We start from the raw sequence: 15791 nt of genomic DNA, 5'->3' as shown, positions 1-15791 counted from the left end.
TACAAAGGGAAATTTGTTTACTATCCCAGCTTTAAACTCATCATTATTTCTGAAAGGTGGTTTGAGCTCTTAAGTTTGCCCTGATGGAAGAACAGGTTTACATCAGTGTTTTCTTTCTGGATCCCACCTGAGGAGGGCAGGAGCAGTACCAAGACAGGGAAAATGCCACTCACTTCTACTCGCTGCCCTTTTGGACCACAATTCCACTTGAATATTCACCAATCACTGATGGATCAACTTCCAAATGTCTCTTAATTCAATCATTTAATTATTGAATGAACATGTTCCTCCTTCACCTTCTATAAACAGGAAGTTAATGTTCTCTAAGTCCTGGTTACTTGCTTCCTTCCAAGATACTATGAGACTAATGTGACATTCTTTTCAAGACATGTCTTATACTGTCAGTATGAATTTAGTGCCTTTCCAGGCAGCAAGGTTTTTCTTTGCTGATTTCATAGAACAAATGTCACACCACCAATGTTTCCCACCTTAGAGATTGGCCCATTAGAATCACTAGTCTGCTTATTTGCATGTTACAACTGATACTGCAAATTGGAATGGATGAAGCTGCTAAGTGGAGGACCCTTGTGGAACCTGGAGTATTACTCAGGGACAGGTGGCAGAAAAGGGGAGCTCTGAAATTGCAGCTCTGAGAAGCAGGAAAAGTAATTGGCTTAAGGCTTTGGTTAACCATTATGTGGCCAAGGCATGATGGCAGGATTTCACACAAAGCCAAACCCCAAACAGATGGCAAGGCCACTATAAGGAAGCTTCCAGCAGAATCACAAGCCTGCCCAGAGCCACTTCACAGCACTCAGGGGATCACTGGCTCCTGGCCTCAGGCTGCTGTCCAGTGACCATGGTCCTCCGATGGTTGCAAGCCAGAGGGAACCCCAGCCAGGACATGCAAGCTGTTAGGGAGATGTCCCATCGACCATATCACCCCAGTGGCTCTCCACCTCCAGAGTAACTACATCCCAGACTCTGGAAGTAGGAAGGTTCCTTATTACAATAATTTGAATTACTACTATTTTGGAGCAAATGAATTTTTTGTGGTTAGATCTCAAAATGAATTCCCTCATGTCTCCCCTGCGGTCATCTGCACTGTCCATTCCCCTGCTCCCTGTGTTGTTTTCTGATGCTGGCTCCCTCTTTGTATTGAACAGCAATGGAACAAGAATGACTATCAAAGCAAACAAATGCATGAAATTAAACAAAAAGTGTACTTCACTGTTTTCTGGTCCTTTCTTTTCCTAAAGGTACTGTTTGTATCCTATAAGTTGTCTTAACAAATGTCTCAGTATTTGTCAGAACCTCTGAAAATAAAAGACTTTACATGAATAGGTTTTCTGCAGCCAAGAAAAATAGATGGGGAAAAGTCGGTTTCTGTGACTCTTGGGTTTCAGTAACAAGCACCAAAGGAGGCTATAGCCATCATTTTTGCTAGTCTCTTCTTGAGTTTTCTGTAAAAGCCTAGACAGGCACTCTGCTTCTTCCCTGTGCTATTCTGCTGCCCCACCTGCAGGGTCTTCTGTTACTAGTGACCCTACTATAACATGAGTGGAGAAAGGAAAACGGGAATCTGGAATCATTTTGTGCGAGGCCTGGTGATACTGGAAAGCTAAACACCATTTGGGAACACCCAATTCCCACTGGTAAAGGCAGTTAAAAGCAACATGTATAACAAAGATTTAGGTCCATTTATTTATTACAGAACATTTATATCCATTTATTTGGTAAATCACTTTACTTGTAAACTCATAAGTACTTTACTTGTAAACTGATAAGGCACATTGTTGCAAAATCATGCAGGAAGGAGACAGATGGAAAGAGGCAAAGATCTGAAAAGGGGCAAAGAACACGTTTGCAACAGTGTGGAAAATGTCCTGGCTCTTCCCTCCCTTTATTCCCCAACACTAAAAGCCACTGATTACGAAGTCCAGATAGGCCTCCTCCTCACCTCAACTCACTTTCAAGCCTTTTTTTAAAAAAAGCAGCACATTCTTGAAAGTGAAGTCTGCTGTGAAAAGATCATACCATGTCCAAAAAACACTACTTGGGAATCCATTCTTCCTATGGAATGTAAGTTCCAAAGAATTCATGTAGAAAAAGAGGCTCAGATGAAAGCCTTGGCAAGATTCTTAGCCAATCCAAATTAAAAACAAAAACAAAAAAAAAAAAAAAAAACAATGGATGATGCCCAAGAGTAGCAATTCTGATAAATTATGATGAGGATACAATATTGCAGAGCTGGTCAGTTCAATGCCAAGGGCCATTTGTCCTTAGAGGCAATAATGCAGGTCCCTGCCAATCCAAACTGCAGCTATAGGAAGCAATGACAGCTTTAAATAATTATAACATAACCAAGTCATGAGACCAATGTTTCCTCTTTGAATTAAAAAAACACAACTACTTATCAGTTTTTCTCAACAAATAACAAAATGAAAAACATTCGCAGGTATATTGGCTAATAGCCTAGCGTACTGAATCCATTCTCCAAGCAGAAGGAGGTAGAAGGGATTCCCAACTGAAAGGACATATTAGATAATGTACAGATGGACATTTCAATCAGGTAACTCAAGGGCCTGGCCCTGTCCAGATAAAGATTTCTCTACAACAGATCCATAACATAAAATCTGCTCCATTCATATTTAATAGTCTGACTGTAGTCAGCATAATTGTCAGGACATACAACCATGAGGAGATATGACATAAGAGCATCACAAAAATCACCAAGCATTTGCGCTACATGTGGAAGTCTTAGGCAATTTCCCTTGGCTCATGGAAGAGGTAGATCAGCAGCAAAAAAAAAAAAATACAGAAGAAACATCTCAAGAGACTAATAGCAGGTGGAAAGTCATGTCAGCAATATGGGTTCACAAGTCAGCAATGATCCTAATAACAGAACTTAACAGAACAGCTGTCACACAGCCTATCATTTTTCAAGAGGTACTCTGGACAAGGACAACCAACAACTTCTCCCAAGACAGCCCAGGAGTGGGCAAGAGGCAAATCCAACAGACTACCCTGAGTTCCTTTGTATTTAATAAAACAGAAATGGGATTTTTCTAGGAGGCCATCCAATTCAGTCCTGCTAAACTGAGGCCAGACAAAACCTAATACAATCAACTTTTAAAGCTGAGTGCCCTTTGTGACAATACACTGCACACAGATGAATAGTGTCCAGATCGCCTGGTGAGAGTAATTAAAAAAACAAGGAGGACCTTCAAAGGATCACATCCATTACACAAATCATCAGAGTCCAAGGATGTGACAAACAGAAAATCCAGATCACGTGTCTTTTCTACTATTTATAAGATTAGTGTTGCTTGGCTCATTCATTTGAAGGTGTTTCTGGCTAAATTTTTTAATGAGAGTTCCAGGAAATAAGGCCACTAGAGCAATGGCCAACAGCTTAAAGACTGTTTCCCAGGAGAAGAGAGCATCCAGGGAGGTCAGGGTTGACAGGATGGAGCCTGTCTGCACACAGATGAAATTGTATGGTATCAAACCTGGAAAAAGAACAGAGGAAAGAATCTGTTAACAGAAGCAGAAAATGAAGAAAATAACATTTCAGCAATGACACTGAGAATTCACAACAGTGACTCCAGCTGTTTGACCAACTCCTGACCCCTAAACGTATTCTCTCCTCCCCTTCTTTCTATTCTTTTCCTTCCTTTCCACATTTCCCATATACATCTATCTCACTCAGCAAAAGAAGTTTTGATGGTCTACACAAAAATCCATATATATATATATATATATATAAATGTGTGTGTATAATTTATATATATACCTATAAATTCCATTTTAATTTTTTTCAAATTAAAAATTTCATTATTTTTCCAAATTTGTATATATGAATTATTCACACATATAATATAAAAATAACAATTAGATAAAAATTTTATAACTGGAAAGACAAAATGAATGCAGAACAGTAAAATAAGGGGGTAAGCTAGTAAAAAAAGAAAATGCATGAGGGTCACACTTTTGCTAAAGGTGCCCTAAATTTGGTTCTGAGCATCCTATAACCAAAGACAGAAAGAAACACCATCATTATGAGATTTATAGTATGCATAAGATTAAAAATACAAACAGGGCTGGGGGTGTGTGGCTCAATGGTAGAATGCTTTCCTAACATGCACAGGGCCCCTGGGTTCAATCCCCAACAATGTAAAAATACACATACAACAGTTTCTTAAGAGAAGTACTACTTTTCATATTCTGCACTGTCTCTAAGAAGGCATCAAAGCCACTGGACTCCAAAAGTCTGTCTGGTAGCTGGACAGGCTGGTCACTTAAGGATCTCCTAGTCAAGTTAAAAACACATTCTCAGGGCTGGAGATGTAGCTCAGTGGCTCCATGGTAGAGCACTTGCCTGGCACTCATGAAGCCCTGGGTTTGATCCCCAACACTACAAAAAAATAAAACAAAAAAACATCCTCAGCACAACCCCCACCAGAGATTCTAATTACTTGGTTCTGGGGTACAGTCCAGGAACCTGAATTTTAAGTCTCTTTTTCCCCCACCCCAAAGCTTCTGACTGACCTGGGACCCTGATAATCCATTCCCTCTCTGTAGCAGAGGAAGTACATGGGAGATGATAGAACACTCAAGGTCATACAGTTGGGCATATAGGAACCCTGTCTCCAAGTCTTCTAAGCCTCATGCTACCTAGGTACTTCCAAGCTGTTAACTGCCATTAGCTGAGGTGCTGAGGCACTCTGTCTGAAAGCTGATATGACCAGAACTGGCTGTGGTCAATCTGCTTTAAGATCTCACTTTCTCCCAGGAATTGCCTATTAATAGCAGCTACTCCACTAAAGATTTGTTACATTTCACCTAAAAGCACTGAATGTCAGTCCCTCTACACTCTAAGGTTTAAGAGAAGGTGATACTTTCTTTAGGTTTAAATAAGATGGTTTACTTCCAGCATGGAGAAAGTAACAGTCACTGATCTTACAGATGTTTGCACTTCACCATTCTGATAAAGGTGGTTCAAGGCCTACACTTTGGAAAACACTGCTGTAGTTCCAGTCCCTTATTTGGCAGCCCATTGAGGGTGAGTAGCTTATTGAAGGTCATACAATTGTCAAACCAAGGAGAGACACCAGAAGTCCTCTAATTTAGCAGATTGCCTCCATTTTCTTGGAGGCAGGCACATGCCCATGTGGCAAGTGACTCAGGGAAGTTCCCCAACACAGCATCTCTAAAGACTCCAACTTAACCCTCCAGTATCTTACCAATAAGAACTGAGAAGAAGAATTGCACAATAGGGATGTTCAGAATTGGGGCCGAGAGGTTCAAGAACCAGTTTGGTGTCATAGGGAAAAGTCTCAAAAACAGTAAAAAGAAGAACAAGCTGTTTCTGTTCTCCTCCACCTGCAGGAAAGAGGACAAGACATTAGGAAGCAGGAAGGGTGCCTGGGCACTGTTCTAGACACTTTACATATACTACGCCCAACTCTTCCCATAACCCTCTAAGGTAGAGACTATTTTTTCCCATTTTAAAAGCAGAGGCACCTGAGGATCAGAGAGCCTGGGAACTTGTCCAAAGCCACAGAAATCTGATCCCAGGTCTGTTCTCCAGAAGACATCAGAATCCCTAAGTCCCCCTGAGGCAGGGCAAAGGAGCAATGTGAGAGATCCCTGCTCCTCACTCCCCTAAGGCCATGAGGTGACTCTCAGGAACCCAGCACTCAGATGTACCCTGTTCCTTACCTTCCTCTGCAGCAGGGCCACTTTATCAGGAAAGTAGGAGACCACCAGCTGTTTGCCAAAAATACTGGAGAGCAGGTAGCAGCATGTGGCACCCACCGATGTCAGTATACAGCATAGCACGAGTCCCAGCCATGGCCCAAACAAGGCACCAGCTAATACGTTCTGCAAAGAAAGCAAACCCTCAGCCTTATCATGGAGTCCCAGAGTCATAGGTTCCCTCTAGGAATCACACACCAGCCTCAATCTCTTCACCTTTAAAACAAGGATAAGGAGTAAAGCCTCAGAGGACAGAAGCAAATTAAAAGAGATAATATGCATATACCGCATTCAGTCTACTGCATAGACCAGCAATCAACAGGGCTAGAAGAAGGTAGAAATCATGAAACTCACAAGATATTTTTACTATTTCAAAGGATGAAACAAATCATGAGTGTTTTTTTGGTAAGACCACACAAGCTATTATAAAAAATATTTTGTTTCTTCAGGTTTTGCTGGGATCATATCTATGTAGTATGCTATAGAGATTCCATGTTGACCAAAGCTCTCACTGACACTTAAAGAATACTTAGTTCCATAAAAATGGAAAAGTGAACCAAAACTTCCTAAATGCAGTTTGGTTGGTAAGCATCATCTTGCTAAAGCATGGGATCCAAGAAGAAATCAAAAGGGGGCCTTAGCAGTGAGAAGGGGGGAACCTGCTGAGTACCTACTGTGTTGGTCTTGACTACATGTCTTACATAATGCTCACCACCCCTGTGGCATATACTGTCCTTACCATATTCTACAACTGCGGGCAAGATCACACCCGGTAGAGTGAGGATACACCCCTAGGCCTGGGTATGGAGCCCTCACTGCATAGCAGCTGGCTCTCTACCCTCAAGAGAGCTCAGCTCAACAAGGAAGACAATACAGGTGTCAGCCCCTGCCTTTCTTTGAAATGTATGCTTTCTTCCAGTTTCCAGCCAAAAAACAAAACAAAAAAACTGCTGGAAGAAGAGAGGGGGGTAGGACAAAAAGAAGTCTGCAGTTTCCTGTTTGTCACTCAGTCATTCAATAAGTGCTGAAGGCCACTGTGTGCCAGCCTCTCTGTACCCACTGTTTCATTTTATCCTCCAATAACTGTAGGGGTTCCAGAGGGATAGCAGCATTTTACAGAAGGAAAACAGGTTTGGAAACAGGGGAGGACACTGACCAGGAAGCTGGAGCCAGGGATGGCAAAACCCTGTTTGTAGAGGTAGGCGCTGCAGAAGAGCAGGAACACATAGGCCTGGTGCTCCTTCCTGTACTCTCGAAGGACCTCGGAGAGCTCCCGCAGCTCTGCTAGGTCTGAAGGGAACCAGAGCAACCTGGGATTTGGAAAAGCAAATGAAAGTATGAGTCCAGATCACACTAATGCTTAAGAAAGTTATTTGCTGTGCCTTCTTCCCAAAGTAGGTTTATAGCAGGGCATTGTGGCACGTGCCTGTAATCCCAGCTAATTGGGAGGCTGAGGCTGGAAGATCTTAAACTCAAGCCAAGTATGGGCATGACTCCTTCTCAAATACAAACAAAGGGCTGGGGTTGTGACTCAGTGGTAGAGCACTTGCCTAGCACGTGTGAGGCAATGGGTTCGATCCTCAGTACCACATAAAAATAAACAAATAAAATAAAGGTATTGTATCCATCTACAACTTAAGAAAAAGTAAATTTATAAACATCATCTGGTTTGCTGGAGACACAAACATAACATGAGCCAAGGTGACGACCTGATAGAAATCAGCAGACAGAAGAACCCTACTTGAGAAGCAAGAGACCTGGGTTGGTGTGCCCACCCTACCTGTTCGTGTACCTGTTTCCTTATCAAAAAATGAGTTGGTATTGGATAATCAGTAAATTTCCCTTAGCTCTCAGATTTTATAGTGGATAAACTGATTAATTTTTGGTACTGGGGATTCAATCCAGGGCTTCCTGTATACTAAGCAGGTACTCTACCACAGACCCACACTCCCAGACCCTTCACATCCAGGCAAGCACTAAACACCCTAAATTGCCTTCCTTTCAAGGACATCCCTTCCCCAGCAAGACAAAAATAATTCAGACTTCACACTGCTCCTGAGGTGCTAAGTAAACTGACTTTAATCATTCACTGAAAAGCCAATTCAAGATTCTAGGAGAAGTAGATCTATCCTATGCCATAACTTTCTTGCTGTATGTCAGGTCAGGCTTAAAAGCAACACTCAAAGAGACTGCTTATGCCCTGGTGTCCAGTGCACTCTGAACACTGTTCAAGGTTCACAGTATAAAGCCTACCTTGACTCTGCCATCTGAACAATCCTTGAATCTATCAGAGAGCAATTATGAATAACCCCTCCTAGTTCTCATGAGAATGCTTCTCTTAGTACATCTGACACCCACAACAAAAGCCTTCTCAGCGAGAGCAAAAGAATATAGAAAACGATTCTCTTAATATTCAATTATCAGTAAATTCCTTGATAACATAATATTGTTCCAGGTACCTTTCCATGCCCTTTATAAATGGTATATAGCAGCCACCAGCGGTGGCACACTTAGCTACTCAGGAGGTTGAGGCAGGAGGATAGCAAGTTAGAGGCCAGTCTGGGAGATTTAGGGAGACCATCTCAAAAACACAAAATCTCAAAAAGGGCTAGAGATGTCGCTAAGTAGCAGATTACTCTCCCAGCATCCCCAGTACCAATCAATCAATCAATCAATCAATCAATCAATAAATAAATAAATAAATAAATAAATAAATAAAATAAAAGTATGTGGCTATCATGAAAACCGGCCCGGTAGGAATTGTTTTGCCTCCTCCTGCCTGGCCTAGTTGTCTATGAGAGAAAGAGGAAAGTAGGGGCAGGGCAACCAGGGCCAGAACAGACCCGACATTATTTCGTGAATAATTTCTTTAAAGTTGTCTACCCAACGTATCTCCTGAAGACCCAAGCGCTGATCTGCCCGAAGTGGAGTGGGGGTAGCAGAGGGGACCTGAAGGCGGACGAGAAGGGGCTGGGGATCCACACACGAGCAACGGTTGACTGGAAAAGGGTCTCGGGGCTGGAACAGGAAGGCGGTAACACGCGAGCAGAGACGTCGTCAGGCTCCGCCCGGGGTAGGGCGCCGGGCTTCCCTCCTCAGATCACCATCCCCAGGCGCGCCGAGACGGCTCAGCCCGCGCAGCCCTCAACACACAGGAGGACCCAAGCCGGCTTCGTCCACCCGACCGGATCGAGGCCGTGGAGACGCGGGCTGGATAACGTCCAGCTCTCCGGCCCCGGAAAAAGAACCTCAAATCCCTGTCCCCAACGCGCCCGTCCTCGGACTGACTCCCTTCCTCTGATCCGACTCCCGATCCCGCCAGCGCCACCACGCACCTGCCTTCAGGCTCCTCGGGGGAGCCTCGTCTCGGCGCACGGGGTAGACGCGTCGACAGCACGTACAGGGCAAAGGTGCAGCCGGCGAAGACCAGAAGCAGGCCGAGCAGCGGGCGCATGTCGGCGCCGCACCCGGCCCGCCGGGCCACACGAGTGCTTGCTATACTGGTTGCGGTGCGGAAACTTGGCCACGCGCGGACTGAGCCAGCGGAGCGCGTTCGCGGACGGACCGGGGCGGGGTCCAGCCAAGCCCCGCCCTCCTGCAAGACCCCGCCTTCTCCGGGAAAACCTATGGTCCGTGTGTCTGCGTATGTGCCCCTCTCAACTGTGGATGTTCTACGTTCGTGTTTTTTGGCACTGGGGATTTAACCCAAGGGCGCTTTACCACTGCCCTGCACCCCCAGACCTTTTAATTTCATTCTGATGCAATGTCTCAATAAACCGCCAAGGGCCTCGTGGATTTGCTGAGGCTGACCTTGAATTTGCGATCCTCCTGTCTCAGCCTCCCGAGTCCCTGGGATTACAGGCGTGTGCCACTGCTCCTGGCTCTTCTACGTTTATTCCTGACTGTTTCTCCACTTGTTCCGAAGGCGTTGAGCACTCACAGCACAAATGTAGACCCGGGGTTCCAATCAAATGCAGTGGGACAATAATGGTAACCATAGAAATAAAAGGTAAACCATATTCCTATTAACCCTAATCCTCACAACCATCCTGCAAAATAGTTATTTTTGTCTTTAACAAATAAAAAATCTGAGTCCTGGGGATGGCGTTGTAGTTCAGTGGTGCAGTGCTTGCCTGGCATGTGCAAGGCCCTGGGTTGGATCCCCGGCACACACACACTAAAAAGCAGGAGGTTTGTGGTGTGTACCTGTAATCCCAGCGGTTCAGGAGGCTGAGGCAGGAAGCACACAAGTTCAAAGCCAGCATCCGCAACTTAGCAAGGCCCTAAGTAATTTATCGAACCCTGATTCAAAATAAAAATTTATTTTTAAAAAGAGCTGGGGATGGGGTTCAGTGGTTAAGTGCCCCTGGCAATCCCTGGTTACAAAAAAAAAAAAAAAATCTAAATCTCAAAAAGATTAAAAGATATCCCTCAAAAGAGAACAAGGATAAGAATCCAGGTCAACCTGGCTACACAGCCTGGTGGTCCTAACTTCATGGGTTCTGGTTTGAGTTTACCCTCAAGGATGAGCAAGAACTTTACAAGCAGAAAAAGGAAGAAAACAAAAAAAAAGAAAAAAGAAAAAGGGTGAGTCCAGCTTCAGTGAAGACCAAAGTGTATGAGAAATAAGTGAGAAATTGGGGACAAATTAAAGAGCACCAGAAGGTAGGTAGGGAGTTGAGTTTTTTACTATTGCAAAAGGTAAAACACCAATGGGGGTGTTTGATGAGTCAGAATCTGAGTCAGGTCTGGTTTGGGGGTATTTAATAAGAATGATTTTTAAAAAGAATGATTCAGGTCTGGTTTGGGGTCACGTTGGCAGGTGAGTAGAATACATGCAGAGTTAACAGCTGCAGTTGTCCTAATGAGAAAGGATATGGCCTGAGCCAGGACCACAGGGTTAAGAGTATGTTATGACTCATTTTCTGGGGGGAGGGGTTACTGGGGATTGAACTCAGAGGCACTCAACCACTGAACCACATCCCCTGCCCTATTTTTTAATATTTTATTTAGAGACAGGATCTCACTGAGTTGCTTAGCACCTTACTTTTGCTGAGGCTGGCTTTGAACTCGCAATCCTCCTGCTTCAGCCTCTGGAGCCACCGTGCCCAGCATGACTCATTTTTAAGAAGAAAAGGGAGTATATTTTGTAAATACTGAAGTATTTACAAATGAAATCATTCAATGTCATGTGTTTGCATCAAAATAATGAGACTGGTTTGGTGGGTAGAGATATAGACAGAATAAGATTGACCTTGAGTAGACAGTTGTTGAAGCTGAGTCATGGACACAGGAAGGCAGATTCTGTACTAGTTTCTCTGTTTCTGTATGTGTTTGAAGCTTTCCTTTTAAAGTGGGGGAAACAGTCTCAGCCCTCCATTCCAGCTGAAATGCACATGTTCATTCACACCTCTAACAACATTTGTCTCTCCATCTGGCAATGTCTGCCTAGCAAATTCTTACTCTTTTGTCCATACTCAAGACAACTGTCACCGACCCTAAGAAGGCTTTCCGATTTCACACCATTTTTCCTTCTCTGTGGCTAGGGGTGCCTGGAAAATGCCTGTGTTCCTTTTGCAAACACCTGCTCCAGTGTCATCATCCTTCTCCCCAGGACACAGTGGAAGTTGTCATAACTGAGACAATGTCTCATTTATTTGGAGGCTATGTTAGCTTTCTATTACTGTAACAAAACAACTGATATAAGTAACATACAAAGAAGAAAGTCTTATTTTGGCTCACAGTTCTAGAGGTTTTAGTCCACTGTTAAGTTTGTCCTGTTACTTTTAGGCAGGCAACAAGGCAGCTCATCCTGGCTGGGAGCTCATGGCATAGCAAAACCATTCACCTCATGGCTGGGAGGTGAAAGAAAGGAAGATGAAAGGTTTGGAGTCCCACTATCCCCTTCAAGAGTACATCCCCAAAGACCTGAAGACTCCCTACTAGATCCTGCCTCTTAAAGTTTCCTCCACCTCCCATAATTGCCTATCCAAGGACTAACAGTTTGACACATGGGCTATTGAGGGACACTTGTCCAAACTGTCTGTCTAGAGGAGATCATTGACATGAGGGGAGGAGAGAAGGTCTCCTAGGGATTCTGTGAGAAGACTACAGATAGCATTCATTGAATATCTGGTACACTCTAGAGCCCAAAGGCAGCATTTTATATGCATGAATTTATTCCATATAACAACCCTCATGAAGCAGGGACTCTTAGCTTCCCCTTCTCGTAGTCCAGAAAACTGAAGCTTAGGAAGAGGGAAGCAAGCAAGTCCAAGAAGCACTGCAAAGGCTAGACACTCTTCCCTCACCATGCGTGCCCTTTCGAGGAGGAAGACTGAAACCAGAAACCTGGTAAGGGAATAGTGAAATAAATTAAAGAGAAAGACTCATTGGATGTTGGAAAACAGGAAACAACAAAAAGAAAGTGTCCTGAGAGCCCAGGATAGATTTTCAGAAAAGGAACCATACCCAGTGTCAAAGTCAAAATTCATAGAGAAATCCAGTGGGGAAACCTGAATGTCACAGGATGTGGCCAACGCAAGGTGGGAAGGACCTTTGGCTCACTTCCAAGAGGTTCTACTTTCTACAGGCTCACCACCCAAGCATCTCCTTGCTACCCTGACCTGCCCCGCTGGAATCCTATGCTGATTTCTCCTGTTCAACCTGTCTGTTTGGTGAAGAAGCCCTGGCCTGGGCTCCCCACCCCCCACCACTTCTGCCCTGATCTCAGTCTCCTCACACTCCTGTCCCCCGACCCAGCACCTGCAGCAGCCTCCCCTGAGCCACTAGTTCACAGCACACGCCCATGCAGCCTGACCAAGGACAACCACAACCTCTCACCAGGGGCACAAGTGGACTGGGGAACTGGAGGAAAATGGGAGGGAGGCAAACATGAGGTTCCAGGAAGAGCGAATCAGCCGGGCACTCACCGTGGTTCTTGGTCAGTAGCACTCAGCCTTTCCTGCTTCGTTGGACCTGCCCAGAGCAATTGAAGGGAGGAGCTCCAAAGACCACATGAGTTTGCTCCCCACCCAACCCCAAACATAACTGAATGGACCAGGCTGGACATCTTGCCACCAGGAGGACCCCAGGGCAGTTTCCACTTCTTAGATTTTGGTACAGGGCCACCTAGACAGGGAGTGGTTGTTTCAGTCAGCTTTTTCTGTACTGTGACCAAAAGACCTGATGAGAATGATGCAGAGGAGTAAAAGTTTATTTGGGCTCATGGTGTCATAGGTCTCAGTCCATAGGCGGCCAACTCCATAGCTCTGGACCTGAGGTAAGACCACATCACGGGAAAGCAGTTCAGAATAGGGTGACAAGAAGGAGAGAGAGAGAAGGAGGTAGGGAAAGAAGGGGGGAGGGCGGGAGAGAGAGAGAGAGAGAGAGAGAGAGAGAGAGAGAGAGAGAGAGAGAGAGATTGATTCACTCACTAGGGACAAAATAAAAACTCCAAATGCATGCCTCCAGTGACCCACCTCCTCCAGCCATTCCCCACTGGCCTACTTATCCCCCAGTTAATCCACAGCAGTGGATAAATGCACTATGTTAAAACTCATAACCCAATCATTTCATTTCTAAACTTTCTTGCGTTGTCTTATCTAAACTATAACAGTGGCCAACAACCCAATGAAGCTGCCCCGTTGAAAGAGCCAAGCTCAATCAGAGAACTGGTGGGAGAATGTTAGAGTTAACACAGGCCCACAACCTCTTGTGGCTGAATTCCCCACTCCTGCCCTTTCCTGAGGTCTGATGGTCAGCTCTTAGCTCTTCCATCACTCTAATGACATACCTGAGGCAATTAACTTATAAAGAGAAAACGGTTATTTGGGCTCCTGGTTCTAGAGAAGTCCAACATCAGATGGCCCCATTGCTTTGGGCCCCTGGCAAGAGTGGCACATTGGGCAGGAGCATGTGGTAAAGCAAAACCAGCTACATCATGAGCCAGGGAAAGACAGAGTCCACACCCTCAATGACCAAGGCGCTCCCTATAGGTCTCCCCTCCAAAAAGTTCCACCGCCTCCCAATAGCACCACCCTGGGGACCAAACCTTTAATGTCTTTGGAGGACATTTACCCTCCAAACCATAGGGTTGGAATTCTTGTGTGTTCCCCCTCTCTCAATGATCTGTAAAGTTTGGGTCAATGTGAGTGGACTCTGGCTCCTGGTCCCCAAAGCCTCCTTAGCCAAGAGAGGTTCTGCAGGAACAAGAGCAGGGGGTAGGGATCCAGGGTCAGGCGTTCCTAAGTTCAGGTGTGTGGAACTTGCACAGTGAAGCATATTGATGTTTAAACCGCTGTGGAGGTGGTTCTCTCCAGTTCCTGAGATGGAATCCATTCCATTCTGCTCAACAGATGTTTTTGGAGCATCTGCTCTGCTCCCGGCATTGTGCCAGGTGCTAGGGAGGCAGAGATAAGCAGCAGTTACCGTGGTGGCGCTCACAAGCACAGAAATGTCCCTACACAGCATCATAAAGGCTGCGATGGAAGCATGTACGAAACTGGTGGCAATAGAGATAGTGAAGGGAGAGTCACAGAAAAACAAAGGGAAGCCTCTGGGCCACTGCATGGAATCACTGGGGAACACTGAGGGTCCTGGAGGGTTTCAGCAGTGGTGTTGAAATGGGGATGGGAATGCCAGACTTCAGGCAGGCCGGCTTGCTGAGGAATGGTGGTGGGACCCCTGGAAGATGCCATAGGAAGTGAAAAAAGAGGCCACTCCTGTTTTCTTATGGGGAGCCTGGGAAATGGCCTCTAAAGACAATGGACAAAGATAATAGCATCGCAGAAAAGTCCAAGGCTGAGAAGGTCAGGCACCCTCACGGCAATGAGCTATGGTCAGAGTGAGAGGTAGTCTGTACTCAATCAAGTCTGGTTCCAGAACCAACCACAGAACTCAGAAGAACATGCACAGTGTTCCTTTAAGAGATGTTTCTCGAAGGCAGATTGTATTATTGGTATATGGTTCATGCTCAGCTGAGCAGACTAGTGAATATGGACATTATACATAAATAAATGTAAAAATAAACAGTGTGTGAAGGAGGAAGTATGGTGAGCTCTAAGCGGAAATGAGATCTGAGAAGACTCCAGAGAGAAGGGCCACTGAGCCAAGATTCAAAGGACAGGTAGGAGAGAATTGGTGAAAAGAGGAGGAAAGGGTAGGTGGTAATTTAATTGTGTCATGGATTTGAGATTCAGACAGATACATTGACAAAGAGAAGAGAGGGGAGGCACAGGCAACAAGAGAGAGTCACAAGCTCCTGGGAGGTCAGGAGGAAGATTTTTGAGAAGAGAGTGACCGATCCTGGGGCTGTCCTCACTTCTCCTGATCGCCGTTTCCTAAAACTCACTGAAATTCATCTCCTGTCAATGAACAAATTTCCTTCCTTTATCCATTTATTCTTCCCTTCATTCATCCACCCCCCACCCCATGGACGCAGGGGGCCCACGGTGAGCCAGGTCCCGTGCCAGCACCCAGTGGCCCAAAGAGTCCATAAATGGATAGAAATTCTACTCCTGGCATTTTCTTAGGATTGTTTTGACTGCCTGCTTGGAGAAAAGAAATAGAGGACAAGAAAGTAACTGTGCTAATCAAAGTGCAGGAACAATAAAACTCTAAAAAGAAACCAGGGCCTCTCGGCACACTGATCTCTCTGTCCACAATTGCTGAGGAAAGTTGTGAGGGAGGTGGAGGCCAAGAGCCACTGAGCCTTTTCCCTTCGGAGTCCAGCCATCCCTCCCTTACACAAAATAAACTCTGTCTGATACCAATGAAAATCTGTAATGAGCCACACATCAATTTATATCATTTATGACATAGTCCATTTCTTTACAATAAGGGCTGTTTTCACAGAAAACGGTAGAGGACTATGGGACTGTGGCACCCACCCTCATGCTGGGCATCTGGCTCCGGGGATTGTCCTCCTTTCATCCCAGCCTTGGCCCTATGGTTCTTCTTGACTTGACTTCTGCTGTATTCCATATTCAGAGGTCACACCTACCTCCAGGGAAGTCTGAGAATTCCTCATA

General features: G+C 45.1%; 1 protein-coding gene across 2 annotated transcripts; it reads right to left on the bottom strand.

Moving 5' to 3' along the window:
• Positions 1 to 3023: 3023 nt before the first annotated feature.
• On the bottom strand, positions 3024 to 9347 carry TMEM41A (transmembrane protein 41A). 2 transcript variants are annotated; one of them, XM_079100630.1, is made up of 5 exons: positions 9096 to 9347; positions 6917 to 7070; positions 5725 to 5886; positions 5247 to 5385; positions 3024 to 3512 (listed from the first exon to the last, which is right to left on the bottom strand). In XM_079100630.1, the coding sequence occupies exons 1-5, from the start codon at positions 9212 to 9214 to the stop codon at positions 3292 to 3294; spliced, it is 795 nt and encodes a 264-aa protein (XP_078956756.1). In that variant the 5' UTR covers positions 9215 to 9347; the 3' UTR covers positions 3024 to 3291. The 2 variants fall into 2 exon arrangements, with proteins under 2 accessions (XP_078956756.1, XP_078956757.1); XM_079100631.1 differs by lacking the exon at positions 9096 to 9347 and adding an exon at positions 8014 to 8408.
• Between the last annotated feature and the right edge of the window lie 6444 nt (positions 9348 to 15791).

This window comes from Sciurus vulgaris (assembly GCF_902686455.1).
Source record: "Sciurus vulgaris genome assembly, chromosome: 10".
NCBI lineage: Eukaryota > Metazoa > Chordata > Mammalia > Rodentia > Sciuridae > Sciurus > Sciurus vulgaris.
The sequence above is the reverse complement of the archived record's forward strand: the minus strand, read 5'-3'. Positions and strand labels throughout refer to the sequence as shown.

Excerpts from the sequence above, each read along its gene's own strand:
- TMEM41A (XM_079100630.1), bottom strand. The coding sequence starts at position 9,214 with ATGCGCCCGCTGCTCGGCCTGCTTCTGGTCTTCGCCGGCTGCACCTTT. Across the intron at positions 5,887-6,916 it reads TCCCTGGCTCCAGCTTCCTG|AACGTATTAGCTGGTGCCTT; the intron begins GTCAGTGTCCTC and ends CTTTCTTTGCAG. Across the intron at positions 3,513-5,246 it reads CTTCTTCTCAGTTCTTATTG|GTTTGATACCATACAATTTC; the intron begins GTAAGATACTGG and ends TTCTTTTTCCAG.